At 42.2% G+C, this 22,763-nt stretch overlaps 4 protein-coding genes across 7 annotated transcripts; 2 read left to right on the top strand and 2 right to left on the bottom strand.

Annotated features, from left to right (window-relative positions):
- Nucleotides 1-5: 5 nt before the first annotated feature.
- Nucleotides 6-589, bottom strand: LOC6536484 (protein stunted). The gene is made up of 2 exons (XM_002097026.4): nt 370-589; nt 6-310 (listed from the first exon to the last, which is right to left on the bottom strand). The coding sequence occupies exon 2, from the start codon at nt 287-289 to the stop codon at nt 95-97; it is 195 nt and encodes a 64-aa protein (XP_002097062.1). The 5' UTR covers nt 290-310; nt 370-589; the 3' UTR covers nt 6-94.
- A 340-nt stretch (nt 590-929) lies between these two features.
- Nucleotides 930-2,262, top strand: LOC6536483 (gamma-soluble NSF attachment protein). 2 transcript variants are annotated; one of them, XM_015192266.2, is made up of 2 exons: nt 930-1,071; nt 1,146-2,262. In XM_015192266.2, the coding sequence occupies exons 1-2, from the start codon at nt 1,054-1,056 to the stop codon at nt 1,833-1,835; spliced, it is 708 nt and encodes a 235-aa protein (XP_015047752.1). In that variant the 5' UTR covers nt 930-1,053; the 3' UTR covers nt 1,836-2,262. The 2 variants fall into 2 exon arrangements, with proteins under 2 accessions (XP_015047752.1, XP_002097061.1); XM_002097025.3 differs by having other exon boundaries at nt 930-2,262.
- Nucleotides 2,263-2,967: 705 nt separating this feature from the next.
- LOC6536482 (putative carbonic anhydrase 3) lies at nt 2,968-9,934 on the bottom strand. The gene is made up of 4 exons (XM_002097024.4): nt 9,597-9,934; nt 4,755-4,826; nt 3,950-4,108; nt 2,968-3,879 (listed from the first exon to the last, which is right to left on the bottom strand). Exons 1-4 carry the CDS (start codon nt 9,622-9,624, stop codon nt 3,224-3,226), a joined length of 915 nt encoding a protein of 304 aa, XP_002097060.1. The 5' UTR covers nt 9,625-9,934; the 3' UTR covers nt 2,968-3,223.
- A 2,397-nt stretch (nt 9,935-12,331) lies between these two features.
- On the top strand, nt 12,332-20,214 carry LOC6536481 (synaptic functional regulator FMR1). 3 transcript variants are annotated; one of them, XM_015192265.3, is made up of 12 exons: nt 12,334-12,650; nt 13,408-13,499; nt 13,577-13,799; nt 15,138-15,187; nt 16,496-16,819; nt 16,883-17,048; nt 17,110-17,177; nt 17,253-17,562; nt 17,612-17,743; nt 17,812-18,319; nt 18,919-18,993; nt 19,066-20,214. In XM_015192265.3, the coding sequence occupies exons 3-12, from the start codon at nt 13,749-13,751 to the stop codon at nt 19,455-19,457; spliced, it is 2,076 nt and encodes a 691-aa protein (XP_015047751.1). In that variant the 5' UTR covers nt 12,334-12,650; nt 13,408-13,499; nt 13,577-13,748; the 3' UTR covers nt 19,458-20,214. The 3 variants fall into 3 exon arrangements, with proteins under 3 accessions (XP_039232741.1, XP_015047751.1, XP_002097059.1); XM_002097023.4 differs by having other exon boundaries at nt 12,336-12,650; nt 17,253-17,553; XM_039376807.2 differs by lacking the exons at nt 18,919-18,993; nt 19,066-20,214 and adding an exon at nt 18,390-18,608 and having other exon boundaries at nt 12,332-12,650.
- The last annotated feature ends 2,549 nt before the right edge of the window (nt 20,215-22,763 follow it).

Here is a 22,763-nt window from a genome sequence, read left to right as displayed (position 1 = left end):
CTCCATCATTTCTTCAGTGATTCAAATTGATTTTAATTATTGTTGTAGAATCATGACAGCTGATATATTGGATGCAACATGGTGCACATGGCTCCTAAGATTCGGATTCGCGTTCTTCCTTCTTGCGCCGCACAGGCCTTCCGTTCTCCCAAGGAGTGAACTTCACATGGCTGATGTTTCGCTTGGCGGCTTCCGCACGGAGCTCAACTCGGAGTGCCTCTCGCACCACGCGGGCTGCGATGTTGGAATAATGGATGTAGGTAAGACCCGCATCTCTCCAGACCTTCATCTTGCAGTATTAGGGGATTTACTAAAAAGTTGGTAGGAAAATAATAGGACAAGAGACTTTCTGCATATAGAGGGTCTTACCTGCTTTGGAAAGGAATACGCAGAATCTGATATAAAACAGAGAGACAGTCTTCTTTTCAAGACTAAGCACCCTGTTGGTAAGGTTAATGTTTTAATTCAATTGCAGTAGTTGCAATACTGGGGTAAAGTTATGTGCTTGAATTCCTTAACTTCTGACTTAAAGAGCTCTTAAGAAATGACAAAGCACATGTCTTTATATCGATGTCTTTCTTTCTTTAGCCAGGGCGACAAACCTAATCGAACTAGGAGTTCTGTGAATGCGATAAAAGTTCGATTTAAATCCATTGCGATTAAGTTTATATATTTTCTACCATATATATTCAAAGTCAAACTTAACTTAAAACATCGTTTGTATAAAAGGTTTATTTTTCTCCCCCCAAACTTAAAGAATAGCTTTGCAAACCACACAATAAGCACTATTTTATTTAAATACAATTAAAAACTTTAAATAGCAAAACTAAAGCATTTAGTAGTACCATAACGCAGTGTCATGCCCGCATAAGAAAGGAGCGGCCAGCTGGCTTTTCTCTGCACTTGCGCATTCGGGCACACTGGTTTGAATGTAAGGCACTCGAATTGATTTTTTCAACACGCAAAGGTTGTGACTTACGAACATGAGCACTCTAGATGCCAAAAAGATTGAGGAGGCAGAGGCCTTGTTAGGACAGACGGCTAGTGCCGCGAATGAGTATGCCAAAGCTGGTATGTATTTCAAGGCAGCAAGCGCGTATCGAAGTGCCAAGAGTTTCGATAAGAGCAAGGATTGTTTTTTGAAGGCCATCGACTGTTACGAAAACAACAAGTCGTGGTTCCACGCAGCCAAGTCCTACGAGCAGATTATCCTGCTGGCCAAAGAAACCGACCAGCTGCCCGAAGTGGAGAACTATGCCAATAGGGCCTGCTGTCTCTACCAGCAACACGGCTCACCGGAAGCGGCAGCGGCTGCTCTGGACAAAGCCGCCAAGATGACGGAATCCAAGCATCCTGAGCTGGCATTGGGATTCTACAAACGCGCCTTGGCAGTCGTCTCGATTGCGGAGTCCACTCACCAGGCAGCGGAATTCGCATCGAAGGTTTCCAGGATATTGGTCAGACTCAAGAAATACGAAGAGGCCAGCAAGGCCCTCAAAAAGGAAATAAGCCTAAATCTGCAAACAAAGTCCTTTGGCCAAGTTGGCCGTTTGGTTGTGGCCTTGATTCTGGTACAATTGACACTGCAGGATTTCTCGGATGCCAAGAAAACCTTCAAGAAATGGGGTAGCCGTTGTGATCCCCAGGAGGTGAACACACTACAAAACCTACTCCAAGCATTCGACGACGAGGATGCCGAGCTGGCCGCCAAGATGCTGGCCTCTCCATTCATAAGACACATGGACGTGGAGTACGCACTTTTATCCAAGGATGTGCCTTTACCACAAGGAAGTGGACAGATGCCCAAAAATGGCGGCGACAATGCTGGAAACTAAGGAGCTTTACAAAATGTAGTTTATAAATGTTGTAGTAGTTTTATTCTTGTTAATCAGGTAAAAAAGTTTCATACATGTAGGTACACTGTTAAATATATACAAAAATATAAAGTGTTAACTTAGCAAACGCATCAGGGGAACTTTTCGTGATTTAAAAAGGCTTTCCACAGTTTTTATACGAAACATATCTTTTACCCTTGAATTTATTGTTACTAAATCTTTTACACTACCTTATATGCATCTTACACATATTTTCTACATATCCCTAAAATTGTGCTTATATTTTTTGAACATCGAGTTCTATTCGAAACTATATTGCTTAAAATTATGCAACGTTTGCAGTCTCATAAATTCGACCAATTAAACAAAAATGTTTTTAAAATTTGAATTATCTAATAAAGTCAGAAATAAATTGACCAATCTTTAAGGCATGTGTTTTAATTTTTATTCTATGAACTTGAGCTGTGAGTTCTGTCCAACTTAATTAGGCACCCAGCTTAACAGTAAGCCCTAATTGTATTTTAAGTTAACAATGGGCTTAGTGGACTTTAGATTGTTTAGAACCCTTAGCCGTGCTTGTATCTGCAGCAGATAAGATACAGTTCAGTTCGTGTGTATAATTAGCGGTCCCATCAATAAACTTATCCACTGGACACTCGCTCCAATCGCAGTGTCATTTCGCAACGAACAATCGTGATGAAGTGTGGCCGGCAATAAGCGAAATCAAATTGCATGGCCCGCTGTTAGCGTAGTTGATTTATTTAGAGTCCATCCAATATCAATTAGCGCTATCAGGCAGCGCAATTGGTCAGTCGACGCTTTGCAGTTATCAGTGATTTCTGAATACAATGCGGTGATAAACACTCTATTCCCCGTTTATGAGAGGCACTACACTCGGCATGAGTCCCCTTAAAGGAATCACACTGACCACGAGCCATAAAAATGCCTTTTCCAACCTGGGGTCTTGTGACAAAATATGCAGAAGTATGGTTCATCGTCTATTTTTGGCACTTGGCCATATAACATTATTGGTCAGTGGTTAGTGGTTAGTGTGAACTTTAAACGGAAATAAGCAGTCAGTTTCAAGTTGCGCATACGCCCCGTTTACCCAGAAATCAGCATGAGACGCGAATGCTTGTAAAATGTTTCATTTATTATCTGTGGCCTTTGCACTTAATGAACTTTACACAAACTGACTAGCTGAATTCTTGTTCTGTTCTGCATTACAATTAATGAGTATAAATTGTCTGGTCTGACGTTGCTCTCCTGTGTCTCCGGTTTCTTTTTGTTAAATTGTTAAAATAGTTGGTAAACAAATTCGTTGTATTAAACGATTCTTTGGTACGAGTATGTCATTGGCTGCTCCTTTCGAATTGTCCATCTCATGTCTACAGCATGATCTTCTGGCCCGCCAGGATGAGGGTCATCAGACCCAAGGATACGGATGCAGTGAGTCCAGCTGCACCCGATCTCTGCTCAGGCTGCTCGACGAGGACCACAGCTCGATTGTTTTCGCTCTGCAGCTCCCTGTAGTTGTTGTGCAGCTGCTTGCCCTGATCGTACTCGATCTCCTTGAACTCATTGACCTGATCCAGGGTCACGGGAAAGGTCTCGGTCAGCACGATCCATGTAACCGCCTCGGCGCAGGTGGGCGTGGTCAGGGAACCGGCGTAGGTGAAGTAGCTCTCCACGCTGGGCACCAGGTCATCCACGGCCAGGGAATCCGCCACCAGGACGGGCTTGTTCATGCTATCGTAGCTCTTCACGGCTCCCAAACTCTTGATGATGCTGCCGATGGCCTCGTTGGGCGTGTTGGACACGTGGTACAGCACGCCAATGACCACAATGCCATCTTTAAAGTTGGCCGCCATTGTCATGTTCGGGTAAATGGTGTTCCGGTGCACGATGTGCACTTCCAGCGGATACCGGATGTCGTTGATGGTGTGCTCCGACCACCAGTGCATGTGGATCTGCTCCACCACGAAGTCTTGCAGCAGGGCACCACCACTCAGGGTCAGTTCGTGATCGAAGCCAGACAGTTGAACTGTAATTGCAAAAGAATTTCGATATTGAAGGGGGAATCTTTTTGATTTCTCGACTATTTTACAACTCACTTGAATGTCCATTGTTGACCATTCGCAGATTCTTCTGATGCTCGTCATAGTTCTCGAACCTCAGAGAATCAAACTCTCCCTTCAGTGCTCCTTTGACGTGCAGATTTATGGGGCTTTGCTTCTTTCCACTATCGCAAAGACCGCCCCATTTGGGAAAGGCTGTGAAGTATAGAAAACATCCATCAATGTCAGGGGTCGAGAATTATTTCGCTAGTGCGAACTGTCAACATTATTTGCAATGTTCCGGGAAAATGTGAGCTTTATTGTCAAATTGATGTTCCTTTTTTAAATTTTGGCACACTCCAAATTTGTATCTACAATTAAATGTCCATCAATCAAACTTTATGCAATTTGGCCAATTGACACTCTAATATAAACTTCTTTCACATATTGCATACCATTATGGCGAATTTCTGCGCAAGCAAAACTTTTATTTCAACTTAAATGCTCATAAATCAAACTTTCAGCAATTGAATGCTTTTTTGTCAATTAAAAACTACAGGCAGAATTCAAGTTTTCACAGAAACAGCCAAGTAGCAGGCGGAATTTATCATTATTCATGTTCAATTTGCATACACAACAATTTGGCACAATTTAGGCTAGCTCGAGCCGAAAGCGTGCACACAGATGTGGATATGGATGTGGATATGGATGTGGATATGGATATGGATGTGGATATGGATATGGCCGAGCAGATTTGGATCGCTCTGGTATGCAAAACACTTGACAATGAGTGACCCATTCGCCGTGGCGTTGATTAACTAAATCACATATTTAGCAAATAAACTCGATTGCCTTTACTTACGCTCATCCTGGTTGCTGTCCAAGTCCGGATAGCCCCATTCGTTGGCCCAGCTGAACGACACAGAGCAGCAGACTGAAAAATGCGAAAGAACGGGTGACATAGATAAGTAACAAGTAGCAAGTATCAAGTATACGCCGTGTGCTACCGCCAAATGAGCGCAAATGAGCGCAAATGAGCGCAATTTAAATAAACTTCAACTTGACCAACTGAATGCCCACAGAATGTCTCAGGGGCATTTAAAAGAAGGTAAAAAGAAAACAAGCACATTAAAAACTGCACTGATGGGCCATAAAAGACATAATGTGTTGGCCCGACAGAGGGTCAATCCACACATGTTTGGCAGCAGCCTCAACTAAAAACACGGCACCTTGCACTTGACTGGGCTAAAAATACCATTGATATTTATGATTTCAACTACATACATATGTTCGTATAAACGTATAAAATACTCAGCGTTTCTGCAAGCGCACAAAAAATGTTTCATTAACCCGCCAACAAATGGTCAAATATTGCCGCTTTCTCCTGCTGAAAGCATTTTGACATCTGCACATCAAAATATCAACTAAATTTAATGCGTGCGATTTTGTTTTTTTTTGCTTAAACTTTTACGATCCATTTTGGCTTTAAAAACCACCGAGCCATCAACATAACTCGCCGCCGTGGTGATCAGTGATCAAAATAGCGTGTTTATTAAGCCATATGCAACATTAATGGGTTAATAAAATGTCCGCAAAAAAGTGTGATAATTTATGCTTCGTCTTTAATCTTTCGAGTATTTAGTATTTATGCTTGTTGCCTGGCACTTTTGCAAGTTGGCGGTTTGCAAAAAGACAAATGACGATCGCAGCTGCGAAGTAGAGTACTAAATATAGGTACACCCGTGTACAAATACTATACTATATTCTACTATATAATCGTTTTAATATACTTTTTGCCGGGGCAACGTGCTCATCAGCTGATGTTTCCCTAGTATAATCCTCGGCCGCCCTGTGACGCAATTATTTGGATGGAAAGATCGCTGATTTATGGCCTTTCTTGATTAAAAATAATATTTCATTTTTTAATGATTTTTAAATAATGCTCCGGGCAAGCAGTGTATTCCATTTGAAATACAATTGAATTAGCGGCGTATCAAAAGTCATAAAGATATTCCCTTTAATTAAGAAGCGATCACAAGACTTAATGGCTTCAACGTGAGTTTATTTCGGTATATTGTGATTGGAAAACTACAATTTTTCCGTCAGATGCCAAATCTGAAGTAACTATTCGATCTCGATCCCTTGCAACCAACTAAATGCTTTTTTCAGCGAACATGCCACAAATGTCGAGCAGCCATTTAAAGTGCAATTAAATTTGCACATGCAAAGCAAAGTGAAAAAACAATTAAATTTGAGTGCCTAATGCTTTGATAGCTGATAATGGGAAATGTTCTCTAATTTGAGGCCCTCGGGGTGTAAAAGTTAACAAAACTGTAATTGTAAGCGGGAAAAGCAAATAGCTGGAGGGATAATCATGTGAAAAATCGCGCAAAATAAACAGCTGCAATTTGAAAGTGGAAAATGCAATCAACCCGCGAATTCGACAAGTGAAAATATTTTCATATGCTCTCGCTCTTGAGAGCTGTAATGGAAATTCTCTGGCATTGAATACTTGAATGCTTGTCTCAACTGCTGTTTATTAAATCATTTTCAGCCTTGTCAACAGAAAAAGAATTGGAACAATTTTGCTGGCTCAGCAGCGGCGATAAAATAATGCCCGTATTTCATTCTTTATTCTTCAGTTTTTGGCAAATCACTGCGGTATCGAGATTCCCAGCGCATAAATGGAGCACTCAGTGATTTTCCAGCACAAATTGTAATTAGATTTTAGTGATTGCCATATAATAAAAGATATCTCCCACCGATAAACGATTTCGGGAGTGCACACCAATTAATACCTCGTTTTGTCTTAAGACTGAGATTGGGGGCGTGTAAAGCCAGTGATAAGCTACGATGTCCAATAAATACACCGCAGGTCATGTGAATGCGACCATTGAATTGATTGACGCTATCATTTGTCTAAATAAATGTGCAATAAATCAAATGGCGAGATAAACGAAAGCTCAAATGGGTGAAAGAGCAATAAAATACAAGAATGTAATTAATTGTTTTACGATTGAACAAACTTCCGTTTCAATAGGCACACATCGGGTTAATTACCTCAAAACTAATGATAACATTAAAATTTCAGACAAGTGTCGTAAATTAGACTTATGTATGCGAAAAGCGTGTCTAATTGGAACACCACCCCGCGAATTAATCTAATCTTCGGCATGGAAACATAATTCTCTCACCTGGCACAATCAGACAATAATCTAGACTTTGGTTTTTCCGAATTGCCGAGACAGTGTGACGTTTGTCTGGTGTGGATGCCATAAACATTGGGATTACTTTAGGGTATGTGTGGCTGCATTTGCTAATCGATGGGGGTGGAGGCTTCTTAAAACTTTCCATCATAAGCCAATCGACTTAATGGACTTTGGATTCGCGATGCCAGCGGAAGACAGCGGAATAAACTTGATAAACTGGTGGAAAACAAGTGGATGAGATAGTGGAGTGTATGGACTGTATGAAGTGCAGATAGCAGTAGGTCTTTCTGTAAACAGAAGTCAGCCTGCGCCGGATGACTCCGTTTATAAATAGGAAGTATTGGCTATCAGGAAAGTGAGCTGCGGAGTGCAAATTCACTTTCGCCCGACAACAAAGGGATTCCACAGCAAATAGCAATTCCAAATCCAAATACAAATACAAATAAATGCAGCAGCAGCAACGCTCTAGTGCATTTAAGGGTTTGGCGATGAATATAAATGGAGGCTTTATAAGAGGGTGTGTACTATCCAGCAATTGCTTGTTCTGTGGCCAAATGACAATGACCAATCAACTGGCTAAATATTTGTAAGCAGTAAACACAAAATCTGTTGTAATGTACTACGTTGTCTTTGGCAATTTCTCCATATTTGTATATTCCATTCAAACGTCATAGGAATCTCCAACTATTTTATGAATAAGAGAAGAGCTCACCAAAAAAGATGAATGATGTTCAAAAGTTGGAAATTTGCAGTGAATAACCAATTCGGGCTAATTTAAATTTTAATCACAATGCAAAAGTTGCTTTACTATCGGTGCTACTAGTTCATCTATAACTTTCAAACAACTGTTTTACGAATGCTGCCGATGTGTCATTAAACAAATGAAAGAGCAACTTTCATTCCAATGAGTAGTGCTTAGTAGGCAATATATATTAAAAATAATCTAAAATGGTTTACTAACGACAGAATAATCTGATATTGATAACTGATTTCTAGCAATACGAAAATACACACCAAATGTATGTATGCACAGAAGGTGTCTCTATATTGACATTTTTATTATCTTGAACAAAAATAGGTGTATCGTTCTGCTGATTTTGTTCAATGCACCCTCTTAACAAACAGAAACTTCGGCAAATAACTAAAGTTTAATGGGATGTACATAGTTTTAATCACCTGCCTTTAAAAACACATTTCCGTCAAAAATCGCAGCTAATCGGTTTTTTTTAGCTGCCTGACAAGAACGCAGCAGCGATAAGAAATGGCGCCCTATACTAAAACGCTAATGGGGGGCGATTAAGCTTAATCGAATCGCGAAGGCATCCAGACACCCAGTCAAGTTAATTGCCATTTAATCGTTTAATATGCACTTTCGCTCCAGTGGCTACATAAAAGTTTGCCTTATCAAATTGCATCTTATCGGTTATCGGAGATCTCTCAAGTACCATCTTAGCACCATGAAAATTACTTTTGATTATCTCTATTGGGTTTTCCGATCCCACAAGTCCACTGGCCATCGTGACCAGATACTTAGCTTCTGCTGACCTTATCACATTCATTACTGTCTGCCCGCAATGATGAGTCGTCTGGATCTGTATCTGTATCTGTATCTTTAGCTGTATCTGTATCGGCATTAGGAATTAAGTGGGTATTTTCCAAATGCCCGCACAAAGTCAAAGAAGACGGCAATATGTAGCTATGAGTTGTCTTTTGTTCAGATATATCAGTTTGGGCGCGTGATCTATGTATGTTCAAAGTTCTGAAGTTCTGTGAAGTGCTTTTGAAGTGCTGATTCGAAGGCGTTCGTTCAGATTTAAGATATGGCCCCAAAATGTGTGTTGGGGTTTCTTAATTAGATATCGCCAAAAATCCCCCAACTTTATGGTGTTACATGGAGAAGGTAACTCCAGTTTTATGTATTCTTCGTATGGGTGAATCATAGGAACATAGAACATTTCACTGATTTTTTACGATTCTCTTTGTGGGAATCTTCGACAGGATGGGGCCAATTGACGAGTTTGACCGCTCGTGCCTCGCATTCAAATTTAAGCCTCGATCTACATTTGTCTGGAAGCAAAGTCAAGTGCACTTCCGATGGCAATCACCACTTCCCCTGGGAACCTCCATTTGTAAACCTATCCATTGTAAATCATAAGCGCAAGCGGTCGCCTTGTAATTCGCGATCCCAGCGCATTATCACTACTACATTGTCTACATCATCTTATCCACCAAAACGATCCGAATAATTGCAAATTGTAGGTAGTAAATAGTAAACAGAAAATAGCAAATGGCAAATAGAATGCGGATAAATGTGGGATCAGAAATCGCGACGTGCCTTTTCGTCATACGGATATGCGGTTAAGTACTACATATACGGCGATAAGTACAAGAATCCAATTAATTGTCAGATTTTTCGGGGCAGGTGATTCACTTGCGAGTAGTTAAATCACTTCGATTGGCTTTTTAGTGAGTCACAAGAATTGAAATTAATTTACCTATTAAGGCGAGGGCGATGAAATGCATCTTGTACGGTTTACTTTCGTCAAAAATGTCGTTTCTAAAATCACTATTATGTTTTGGTTATATCACTTTGGTAAGCACTCGCAAGCACTTGTTTCTTGCTCGTATTTTTGCAAGTATTATATTATTTTATTATTTCTCAGAGGCTGCCAGGCAGGACACAGAACCTTTGCGGTCTCGAATCGAACTCCATCGGTTTTGGAGCGGCACGCGTCTTTTATAACGGAACCTCCAGAACGGAACCCATCGGCAGCGACGGCGGTCAGGCACAGAATGAAAAGCGGTACCGAGCATCGGCAATGTGCACACGCACACACCCGCAGAGCACACACCCACACCCACACACGGACACGAACACAAGCAGCACTGCACTCACACACTTGCACACGGAATTGTATCAACGCTGTACAGAGGTTTTATGTGCTCTTCTACACTTGTTTTATTTCGTGGGTTTTCTGTTTTCAGTTTTCCGTTTTCCCGCCCCGCAAAGCGAAAATTATCAAGCGACTGATGGGCGGATTAAGCAATAAAACCGGCAAACGAGACGAAGGTGAAAAATGCAATTGCCGAGCTGCGCAGTCGACGTCGCGGCTTAGAAGCTGATTAATTGATAAGCGGGCAGAGAAATGCTAAACGAACGGTAATTACCAGCTGAGTGAGAGCGCGGGAGCGCACCGCTCTCTTGCCCACACTCGCGAAAATGTACACTCAGCAAAAAAAGAGTGCGTTCTATGAAATAAAATAAATAATTTAAAATTTAATCTTAATTAAATGGTTTTACCCCAATTGGTAGTAAAAAAAAAAAACATGGGGGGTTTTTAATTATGATATTAAAATATTTACGTATATATATTTTTAAGCGGTGGAATGATACTTCCTCATTTTTAGAAGGTGCTGCTCAACAGCCGTTGACATCATGTCAAATATTTTTCAGCCATTAAAACAAAAGAGAAAACAAATGTAACTATCTTATTAAGAGTATTATTGTCAAAATTTGCTTAAGTAATTTAAGAACGACTAACCACTCCATTCAATCCCATTTCTATTACGATTCACATGCATACGCGAATTCTTTAGACTATTAAAATTACCTAAAAGCGAGCGCAGTGAACACGCTTTATAAGGGATTTATTAACAACATTTTTAATTGACCGAATATTCTTCGCAGTGTATTTTACGGCAAGAGGAAGTGACGTACCTGTCGCGATCGAGATTGTCACATTTTGGCAAATAAATTTCAGTTGATCCCACCACACACGGTTAAAATTAGAATTTAAATTAATTTAGTGCCCGAAGTGACCAATTGTTGCGCTGCAATTGGCATTGCACCCGAACCCCTGAAATGTTTGGATCTTTTTAAATCCGATCGAGAAACGCACATCATGCTAATTGAGCGGGACAAATTCTGGGGTGCGAGCGAGATGGCGAGAAGAGGCTGTCGTCGCCGATCTTTTTGCCCTTTTGTTGGCCATGTCGACGTCATTAAAGTGCAGTTAATGTGCCAAAAGGCAGAACAAAAGTCAATGTCAAGCGGCAGCTGCTCTCATTTTCCTCGGCCGTGGAAAAGCGGTCAAATCAGGGTGGTAAAATGGGGTGGGGGCGAAGAGCGAGGGAAAATCAAATCAGAAACTGCATTTCCGCAACAAATCGCCGCTTGACAGTAATTACCGTCAACACGAGCGGTAATTTATGACTATCGGAATGCGAATCTTGATACCCTGTAGCGACAATGTTTACGACATTTTAACGGCATCTGCCTGTTTATAGGCTGGGAAATGCGAAAATGACGAGTACAGGGTGTTGCCTGCGCACAAAGACATTTTTCAGCTATTTACAGGCATATAAAGGATTTAATGGTTCCCATTAACTGGCTGGCCATGAATTTTTATAAACTGTTGGCCCATTTTCACCGCACAAATGCCTAAATGGCATGCGATTAAAACACAGTCGAGCTTCTGGACTTGCCCGCTTATTAATTAAGAGTAAAGTTACCACTTATAATTCACAAATCAATCATAAAAAGCAAAGAAATAAGCGGTTGCATCCTGAATTCAGTACTCTGCCAGATTTTCACTGTCCGATTCGCTGAAAATGGATGGAAATAAGATTATAAATAAACTGCACTGCACCTTTATCGGCCACTCATAATCAAATGCAATTCATGAATGGAAGGGCAAAATAAAAAAAAAAGGAGAAAGCAAATTCCACAAGCGTGTTGACAAAAAGCGGCAGCGACGTCACGCGATTTGGGGGCAATCAAAGGGGCAAATAAAACACCACATGTGACAAATTGCGCCCACTGTTGACCCCAGCAGCAGTGGCAATTACATACACAATTACATTAAGCAAAAGCGTAGTGGCTGGTAATTCTGCAAATTAAAATCGAATCGAATCAATTGAAGAGCACCCAACGAGCGACTCAATCTGCTGATGGGCGAGCAATTCAATTAGGTTGTTAGCACACAGCAAACCAAGTGAGCAGTCAATCGGGGACGGTCATAAAAGTTCGTCAACTTAATTTAAAATTTGCATGATCTTATCAGCCATTTGTATTTCGAATTGTAACCGGTTTGCGCGCTTAAGATACAACCCTGTTCATTGTGAACCAATCACTAATGGCTGATCTGGCAGCGCCCTGTGAGCTGTCACTTGGCAGCCTTGCCACTTTACTGCCTGTCAGATCATTTCTCTCTCACTTTCAAGCAAACCCTGTGTTATCAAGCACAAATCATTTATTGGAAATTAAGTTTATTAGTTTTGTAAATCCATCGCCTGGGCTCAGAACGCCCAAGACCCAGCCAAAACCCTCAGAAGTGGCCAGCAACGCGAGCCGATTGCATACGGGTGGCAACTCCAGTAGAACGTTGCCGAGCTGCGAAAGTGTGCAAAAGCAAAACGAAGAGAACGCAGCGCAGCCGAAAAAAAATTGAAGCAGCACTGCACGCGATATATTTTGTATTTTCAAAGGTTAAAGCCGCATTCAAAGGCATCCGCCGAGCGCAAACGAAGTGAAAAAGTGCCGGCCAGCCGTAAGTTTTCAAAAATTTGCAGTATCTTGTGTATTACAGCCGCAAATAGTGCTGAAAAATTTTTGCAAGAACCGAAAAAAAACGAAAAAATTTTGCACATCGTCGGCGGCGGCTGTGACGTCGACGGCAGCAGCAACGCCGCCTCTCTGCCGGCAGCAGCAGCAAAAGGGAGCAGCTGAAAGAGGAAAACCGATAAAATACAAAAGGAAAAGAAGAGAACGAGAAAAACGGCAAGCGGTTGATGGATTTTCTCTGTGAGAAAAGCGAAAAACGAAAGCAAGTGTGGAAATTATGTGTAAATTCGATATGTAAATTCGGCATGTGCCGTTTCTAAGTGTGCGTGAAATTCTTATTGGAAAAGCGTGTTCATCGGTGTGAACGAACGAACGAAGCATTTCGGCGGCGAGAGAGAAAGAGAGCGGAGCGCGCACACGCTTGGTGGTGCATGTGTGTGTAAGTGTGTGAGTCCGCCGCCGCCGCACACACACACACACACACACACAAAGGGAGAGACAAAGAAGAAGAAGCACTACGCTGCTGCGCTGCCGGCAAACTTGCTGCCGCAGTCGACGTCGATGCCGGCTTCGCTGCCAGCTGCATTTTGTGTTTAGCCAGGAATTTTCTGGCCCCCAAAATAACTTCAAAATTTTCTTCTACTGCTTTTTGATTAGTGCGTCAAAATATAGTCTCCCTCTTCCAAAAAAAAAATTCAAAAATACCAAAAACCAAAACCATTCCATATTTTTAATGCTTGCAGGCAACATTTGAAGCAACCGCCAAGCAAAAGACTGATTTGATTAAAAGGAATAGGAGCAGGAACGCGAGGATTCCGCCACTGCACACTGAATTGTAAGCATACCCAGCCCCAGCCATAACCAGCAATATCTGAAGCCTTAATACCTAATACCTCCACGTTTCCCCCTCAGGAGCCCCAGATAACGCGGCAAACTGCAGTCGACGGGGAAAAGTCGGGAGTTGAAGGCTGGGCAGCAGCAGCATCAGCAGCAGCAGCAGGAGGGACAGGGACGGACGGCGAAGAACCACCAGAACCAGAACCAAAACAAAGCGGATAAACCAGGAGGCACTGCGTCCGGCAACATGGAAGATCTCCTTGTGGAAGTTCGGCTCGACAATGGCGCCTACTACAAGGTGAGTTGATTTAATTGGAAGAGCGAGGGCTTTCCGCAAGAGGGGGTGAAAAAAGAAAAGGAAAAAGGAAAAACAGAGACAAGGAGTTGGGGCAGCAGCTGCCTCAGTTTCTAATTTCGTGGATTTTAGCTTTATTTCTATAAATAAGCAGCAACATTTTGAGTGGAGTCTCGACATCATCGCCACCACCAGCACCACTACCAATGCCACCACTACACTAATACCAGCAGCAAAGCCAATCTGCATACACCAACGCACTCACGCACACTGCGTTGTGGGGGTGCCGACGTCGATGTCGACGCGGACTGCGGCGCCCACTGCGCTGCTCACTGCGCTGCCCACTGACGTCTTTGGACATTCGGTTTTGTTGTTTTGGTGATTTCCCCTTCTTGTCGTTGCAATTTATACAGATAAGATCCGACTAAACCATCTTATTTCGCGGTTAAGTGATTCGCCCCGATAGATAACAGGTACACAGGTTTTAGGACTCAGATCTTTAGGTTTATGAATGAAGTTTTGCTCTTAATCCATTTTATTATACTAGGTTTTGATATTTTTATTTGGCATTGTTAAAACTAATCCTACAAAAGCGTGGGCTTACATGCTTAAATATTCATATTTATACTTGTACGTACCCAAAGACAAGGCAGTCCTATCTGTGTTTTAATAGTTCATGGAGAGATTAAATATGAACCGTTATGACTAATAGCGTCCTATTGCAAAACCAGATAACATTGTCTTGTCTGCACTTAGGAATATTCTTATACTTTCAATTATTGTTTTCATACTTTTGCATGGGTTCTTAGTACTTATGCTATCATTACCCATTACATTCTGGGAACCTTCTGGATATGGGTAGTAAAGTAGTGAATACTTTGCATAGCGTTGCATTTGATTTCAGTGCTCGTAATCAAAACAAGTGCAGTGCAGATAAACACACTCGATAGGGCGACTTCCCTGATGATAATGATGATTCAGCAGTCGGCTGTTTGCATTTGGGATAGGGTTCTACGACTACTCGCTTATCGGAGATATACGGTTTCCCTTTACTTTTCTCGATTTCCCATTGTTTGTCGGGCATTACGGTTGGTTGGGTGGGGGTACTATTATTAAAAAAATATATTTTATATACACTAGTTTGCAGCCCAAATGAATGAGGTATATCATAGGCGATGGCCACATTAATGACACACATTTATCTCTCTCTACTTCTATGCCTTCCGATGCTGGCCCTGTCAATGCTCTTGTATTTCATCCGTTTGCTGCTGCCTGCCTGCCGCCAACAAAAAACTACAACTGCAAAATGAAAACTGAAAACGGCGACGACAACAACCACAGGGCCAGGTGACAGCTGTCGGCGATGATGGCATCTTTGTGGATGTGGACGGGTAAGTTTGCTCAAACAAACAAATCTGCGAACAGGGCCAACAACAACTTCTAGAGCAGCGTATTTTCTAACTAATTTGCAACGATTAATACAATGAGAGCAGCGGCAACAACCACCGACGCGACTTCTTGGCATCCGAATTAGAAATTAGAGATTCTGGGCACGCATCATTTGTGTCGTCCGCCATCCGCCATCCGGCAAACCACTTCCCGCCGAAATCCCCTACTGCGGACTCACTAATTTGGCGCAATTTGTTAAACGCCAGTGCCGCTGCAGCAGTTTCGGTTGCTATTAGTTTCTTAAAGAAGAAAAAATGAGCAAAATCAAATAAAACTGCTGACTGACAGACTGACCAACGCCATACCCAACTGTCCGCCCCACAGACTTGGGAAGTTCCCGAGCTCCCAGAGGCAATCCTCGCGAGCAGAGGGAGGAGGAGATGGCTTCCATCTCTGCCAAAGCTGTCAAGTGCGAGCGACAAATGCCACTAAGCAGCGGCGCTGAAACGGCGGCCAGCGTCAAAGGCGCTACTATTTTTAACCGCGGAAAGAAACCATTTATAATTACTCATTTTGACTTTGGTTATGACGCTCTTGCCGAACGTCTTGTAACTAAAGTCTACCTTATTTTCATAAATTGTCATAATTTACCGCGTATCTGAAATGATTTATTCACATAGCGGATCAATTTGGTGTCTTGGAGTTTAAATATAGTTCCTATTGTCTATTTTTAAACGACCTAAAGGTACTTCGATAAGCTCTGCAACACCGTAGTTTAAAATAAAAATTTGTTTTTATTTTTCTACATGTTATTATAGTAAAATCAAAGGAGAGCAACGCTGTCGTTAAGCGTTTTTTAATTGCTGCCGTTTTATGCCCGTGTTTCTGTTTTTGTTTTATGTGCCTGCTGCATTTCGTGTGACGTTTTTGGAACAAAACTTTTTTTTATTGCTTTTTGATTTAATTTTGTTGTCTTCCATCTCGTGTGACACACCGAGATCTACTCGAGCTGAGCAGCTGGATCTAAATTTAGTTGCGCCACTATCCTGTCCGACTGTGCGGCATTTCCGATCTGCGTTTCTGGGCGGGATTAGGAATGGGTTTTGCCAATAGCAGTGGTGAGGATGGACGTGAGTCCACTGTGGCAACCCCCACAATGGCTGGTTGTTGCTGTTGCTAGTTGGCCCTCTGCCAGCGGAGCAGCTGCCCGCGGAGCATATGCAAACACCTGTCCGCAGAGCTTTATGCGAAGAATAACAAGTGCACCTTAATTAATTAATTATGCCTTATCCGCACACGCATTGTTGCAGCGTGATCGAGGTGATGAAATATCCATTTGTGAACGTTCGCCTGCCGCCCGAGGAAACCGTCGAGGTGGCCGCACCGATCTTCGAGGAGGGCATGGAGGTGGAGGTGTTCACGCGCACGAACGAGCGGGAAACCTGCGGCTGGTGGGTGGCCATCATTAAAATGCTCAAAGCGGACATCTGTGCGGTCGCATACATCGGTTTCGAGACGCCCTACACCGAAATCTGTGAACTGGGCCGTCTGCGCGCCAAAAACTCGAATCCGCCAATTACAGCCAAGTCCTTCTACCAGTTCACGCTGCCCGTGCCCGAGGAGTTGCGCGAAGAGTAAGTGCTCTTAGTACACTTCTCTATGATTCTTAGTTAAACCATGTTGTTGCGTAATTTTAGAGCCCAGAAGGATGGCATACACAAGGAGTTTCAGCGCACAATCGATGCCGGCGTCTGCAACTACAGTCGCGATCTGGACGCCCTAATTGTCATCTCCAAGTGGGAGCACACTCAGAAGCGTGCCAGCATGCTCAAGGATATGCATTTTCGTAATCTCTCACAGAAGGTGTGCACACACAAACGCAAGGCATCTGATTCGTTTGTCTTAACTCTAATTTTACTTAAAGGTTATGCTGTTGAAAAGGACTGAAGAAGCTGCCCGTCAGCTCGAAACGACTAAACTGATGAGCCGTGGGTAAGTTTTTCATAGATATAGGATACAAAATACACAGCTGTTCAAATTTTAATTTTCATAACTATCCTTTTGCAGAAACTACGTTGAGGAGTTCCGTGTGCGTGACGATCTCATGGGCTTGGCCATCGGCTCGCATGGCTCGAATATTCAAGCGGCACGCACGCTGGTCGGCGTCACCAACATCGAGCTGGAGGAGAAGTCCTGCACATTCAAGATCAGCGGCGAGACCGAGGAGTCTGTGCAGCGTGCTCGAGCGATGCTCGAGTACGCCGAGGAGTTCTTCCAGGTGCCCAGGGAGCTGGTGGGCAAGGTGATCGGCAAGAACGGGCGCATCATTCAGGAGATTGTGGATAAGAGTGGCGTGTTTCGAATCAAGGTGAGTGCTGTGAGTATTGTGCTCTAAACGAGGGCCAGTTTTAATCTGTATCGGTCAGATCGCTGGCGACGATGAACAGGATCAGAATATACCACGTGAGCTGGCGCATGTACCCTTTGTGTTCATTGGCACCGTTGAGAGCATTGCGAATGCCAAAGTGCTGTTGGAGTATCATCTGTCGCACCTAAAGGTGAGTTCAATCATTGCTTTTGCGATAGTCTGGTTAAACTAATTCGCCTATTTCGTGCTCTGCATTAGGAAGTGGAACAGCTGCGCCAGGAGAAGATGGAGATTGATCAGCAGCTTCGCGCCATCCAGGAATCCTCCATGGGCTCCACACAGAGCTTCCCAGTGACGCGGCGCTCTGAGCGCGGCTACAGCAGCGACATCGAGTCGGTGCGCTCAATGCGCGGCGGTGGTGGCGGCCAGCGTGGTCGTGTACGTGGACGTGGTGGTGGTGGTCCTGGCGGCGGCAATGGCCTGAACCAGCGCTACCACAACAATCGCCGCGACGAGGATGATTACAACTCGCGGGGCGATCATCAGCGTGACCAGCAGCGTGGCTACAACGATCGCGGCAGTGGCGACAACACTGGCAGCTATCGCGGAGGCGGTGGTGGCGCCGGTGGTCCTGGCAACAACAGGCGCGGCGGAGTCAACCGCCGGCCGCCACGCAACGACCAGCAGAATGGCAGGGACTATCAGCACCACAACCACACCACCGAAGAGGTGCGGGAGACCCGTGAAATGAGCAGCGTGGAGAGAGGTGAGTTCCGCGAATCATGATGCCAATTAACCAATTAGTTCAATCAATTTATTTCGCGCGCTCACACAAGATACAAAGTGAATACTCGATCCGATCCCCTCTCCCCCAAATGGACATCATGTGGGGTCAAGAAAACGAGAATCTGTACAGCAAGTTTATTAGTTATTAAAGAGTATTACATTAAGGACTGTTTCATAATTTTCCTATATTTTTAGGATTCTGAATAAAACGAATGAAATCATCTTAGCTTATTGTGTAAAATATCGTAATAAACTTTTCAAAAGTGAAATATTACACAATCGTTTTCTATTATTATTTTTTTAAACTTAACTTATTTTCGCTTTCATTTTCCAATAAAATAATATTTTAAAATAAATACAAGCCTGGGCTTTTATAAAAAATAAAACAATAATGAAATACAATACACTCTTTAATTTCATTAAAGTGTGAAAGGAAATGTTCTAAAGCAATGACTTAGTTGTGTTGTGGCTTAATATCGTTTGTGCCGAGGAAGTTATTCCGTTTCTATCGCCATCAGTAATCTTAGTCCGTATGCTAGTGTACGCCTGATAACTTAACCATTATCCTCTTCTCTACAGCGGACAGTAACTCATCGTACGAGGGTAGCTCGCGGAGGCGCAGAAGGCAGAAGAACAACAATGGACCCAGTAACAGTGAGTAGAGTGCCACAGGGGTTAGCTTACTCCCCAATTACTTACCTGTAAACTCATCCTGTGTTTCTGCAGCAAATGGAGCGGTTGCCAATAACAACAATAAACCGCAGTCGGCGCAGCAGCCACAACAGCAACAGCAGCAGCCGCCGGCGCCTGTGAACAAGGCGGCACTAAATGCCGGAGATGCCAGCAAACAGAACAGCGGCAATGCGAACGCCGCTGGCGGTGCGAGCAAGCCGAAGGATGCCTCACGCAACGGCGACAAGCAGCAGGCGGGCACACAGCAGCAGCAGCCATCGCAGGTACAACAGCAACAGCAGCACCAGGCGGCACAGCAGCAACAGCAGCAGCCGAAACCGCGACGCAACAAGAATCGCAGCAACAACCACACGGACCAGCCATCCGGGCAGCCGCAGCTGACGGAGAATGTGAAAAAGGAGGGCCTGGTCAATGGCACGTCCTAAGCCGAGTGGCCAAAAGCGGTAGGAGGAGCAACAGCTCACAGATGGGTAGAACAACATGAACACGAATTGCACATCGTTCAACGGAGTAACAATGTTGTATGCGCAGCGGGGGCAGTTTAATATTCATGTTCATGTCCTTGAATATGGCCGCCACATAACACAACAAACAACAACAAACACAACACAACCGCAACACAGCAACAAACAAAACATCCGATCAACATCAGACACTAGAACAACAACATCAGTCAACCACAAGAGCCACTAACCAATTGTTTGAGAAACTATTTGAGTAACTAAAAAAAGGAAACGAAAAAATTAAATACATGAAATATGTAACAAATGTAAAAGCATAAACTAACACACACAAGGATAAACTCACACACACACACACACACAGCCACACACAGTTCGAATTATACACAAAAAGGAGAAAGAAATAAAAGAAAAATTCATGCCTAGGCTTATAATTTGAATTGAAACTAAAAAAGCTTCAATAACAATCAAAATGAATTATATTTATGTATAAAAGAAACTCAAAGGCAATTATTAACAAGCAAAACGAACGAATCGAAAGGGAAACATTGAATATGTAAACTAAAACTTTAACTCTAATCCGGGCAACTAGCGTAGTTTTTCGAAAAGAAAATCTAAAGAAAACCTGACGAAATGGGCGCTTCTAAAGCGCCCCTTGCGTCAACTTGAAAAGTTTCTAGTTATATGCATATTATAATAAAACGAGAATAATATAATTGCATTTTTGTTTTGGTTAAATTATTTTTAATTGAGTCTGTCATGTGTTTTTTTGTGTATAATTCGTGCATGCAACAACTTAATCGCCTAGCAGGTTTTTCTATATTACCATTATTTTTGTATTATTATATTTTAGTTTAACAATGTAAATGCCCAGGCGCGTTTAGAAGTTGCTTATAAAATTCAACAAAGTAAATGAACGCGGCTCAAGCCAAAAGCCACGGCGAACAATTTAATTTGCAGATGAATGTCTGCAAAGGACTTGTTCTTCTTGAGCTTTTGCAAAGTTTCATTGTTTATTTTGTTTGTTACAACATGGAAATCCTCTCTTATTTGTATAATGTTGTATTTATTTACTATTATTAACACATCCACATCCACACCACACACGCCACACTCACCCGCATACTCCATTAAAAATTACACAAACATCAACTCTCACACACGCGCTCGCTCATACAAACCAGAAGGGAAACGCATTGAATTTGATTTTGTTTTATAAATATATAATTTACTTCGCCAAACCTACAAAGCGTATACTAACTTAGTCCTCTATTAAATACTCTTAAATTATTTAAAACAAGTAACGTGCAGAGTCATCGAGAAATGCAAATCATTTAAATTGAACCATAATAGAAGAGCCAACTAAGGAATATAAATACGATGTAAAGCCACCATAAAAACCATCTAAGAACAAACAGCAAGGAGCAAAACAGAACAATTCTTTCCTCTCATTTGGAAAAGAACAGTGTCAATAATATGTAAGGCAAACCACACATTTTAACATACATTAAAGAAGGAGATAACGATAATGGTACCGATAAAGATAAATCTAAATAATGTTGTGTAATTCAAATTAAATAAAACAAAAATACAACAAAATGAAAACTGCATAAAAGGAAACGTAATAATATAAATATAATGAGAAAAATGTGCGATTTAAATTTATTATTTATATAAAGATGAACTTATAAAGAATAGAAATATAGCAAGTAAATTTTATTAATTTAAAATTTATATATATAAAACAAAACAAACCATCAAACTAAGGACGTTTTCACTCTTTGTCGTTTGCATGGTGATTGTGTTGTCAATTCCTACTTCAATTAGTGGCGGGTGTATCGTCATAATTTATTCATTATAAGCTGGAAATCGTTAATTAGTTAAGCCATCTGGTTGAGCAGTTGAACCAGCCAAACTGTAGTGTTCCAACAAAAGCAATTTAAGCAGCCGTGTTTATGAACCTTCATTTATTTTGCACAGTTTATGATTTGGTTTATATATTCAATTAGATTATAGATATGTTAATACAGTTCATATAACTGCCAAACAATTTTCTGAAATCTTTGCTAGTTCTGCTCCAGCTTCCTCTCAGTCCGTTGTGCTCATGAGCAAGTTCCTCTGCCAGGTCCTGAGTACGTTGCTTTAGCTTGTCGCGGCGGCAGTGAAGATAGTGGCTGTGAATTGTCAACGGCAATAATTGGCTACACAACCAGCTAACCACACTGCCAAAGCGCATAGCCAATTGAGAATACTTGATTGGGTTAATTCACTAATTTGGTTAGTTCTTTCGGCATCTTCTTGATTGCGACTCATGTAAACGGTTTTTTTAAATATTTTGTGCAAAAGTCGAATTCGCTTTAGCCTCACCATCTTGCGGATGTTTGCGAGCAACTTCAGTTTGGGGAAGCTTTTTTGGCGCATCGAGCGCCACCTTCTGGCCAATGTGGGGATGGGGGGATTTCCCCGGTATGCTGCTTTTTATGCTACGTTGCGTGTCGTCAAAAGCTCTTGGGGGCGGCAGCGGTGGGGGCGTGTCAAGGGTGGTCAAAATCATGGCGCTGTAAAATATGCAATGTTAGCTTTTAGTTTTTTTTTTAAATAAACCATTTCTTGGTGCAGATTATGTAGGAGTTCTTATGGTTACTGTCCCATTTTATGGTTCTGATTTATTCCGACACCTTCTTAAATAGCCATTATAAGTAATAGACAAGTGTGCGCCAGTCAAATCAGAAACCTCCGTGGCACAGCCGCAATCACTGTAATTAAGCCAATTAGAGTTGGAGTGCTCAAGGTCATCGCAAGCTCCACGATGTCGTGGCTAGGAAACCTTGCTCCCGAAGGTCTCATCTCGGTGCTTTTCCACGCTGCTTTTTGTTGGCTGCCCTTAAAAAAAATCCCTCTTGGCAGAAATAAGTAGAATAAAACCACAGCATACATATACAGTTCAAAACTCTTCATAGAAGATATTCCATATTTTATTATATTCTTTATTAAAAAACAGTTGCTTACAAGTAGGTGGCTTAAAAGTAAACTTATTTATTTGTATTTTGTTTGAAAATCAGTTTGAGAATCGGTATATCGTATATCACACTATCACAAAAATTGCATATTTCATTTATCGCATTTTCCTGCATTCGGGAAGATTGTACGTTCTGGAATGTCGTACCAGATAGTGCATTTACATGCTTCAGATAGTTTCAGTGCAAATGCACTCCTGACACGCAGCCCAAAACCTTCAAAGGATGCATTTTATCGTTAGGTCTCGTTATA

The sequence above is a fragment of the Drosophila yakuba genome, chromosome 3R (genome assembly GCF_016746365.2).
Source record: "Drosophila yakuba strain Tai18E2 chromosome 3R, Prin_Dyak_Tai18E2_2.1, whole genome shotgun sequence".
Classification (NCBI taxonomy): domain Eukaryota; kingdom Metazoa; phylum Arthropoda; class Insecta; order Diptera; family Drosophilidae; genus Drosophila; species Drosophila yakuba.
The sequence above is the reverse complement of the archived record's forward strand: the minus strand, read 5'-3'. Positions and strand labels throughout refer to the sequence as shown.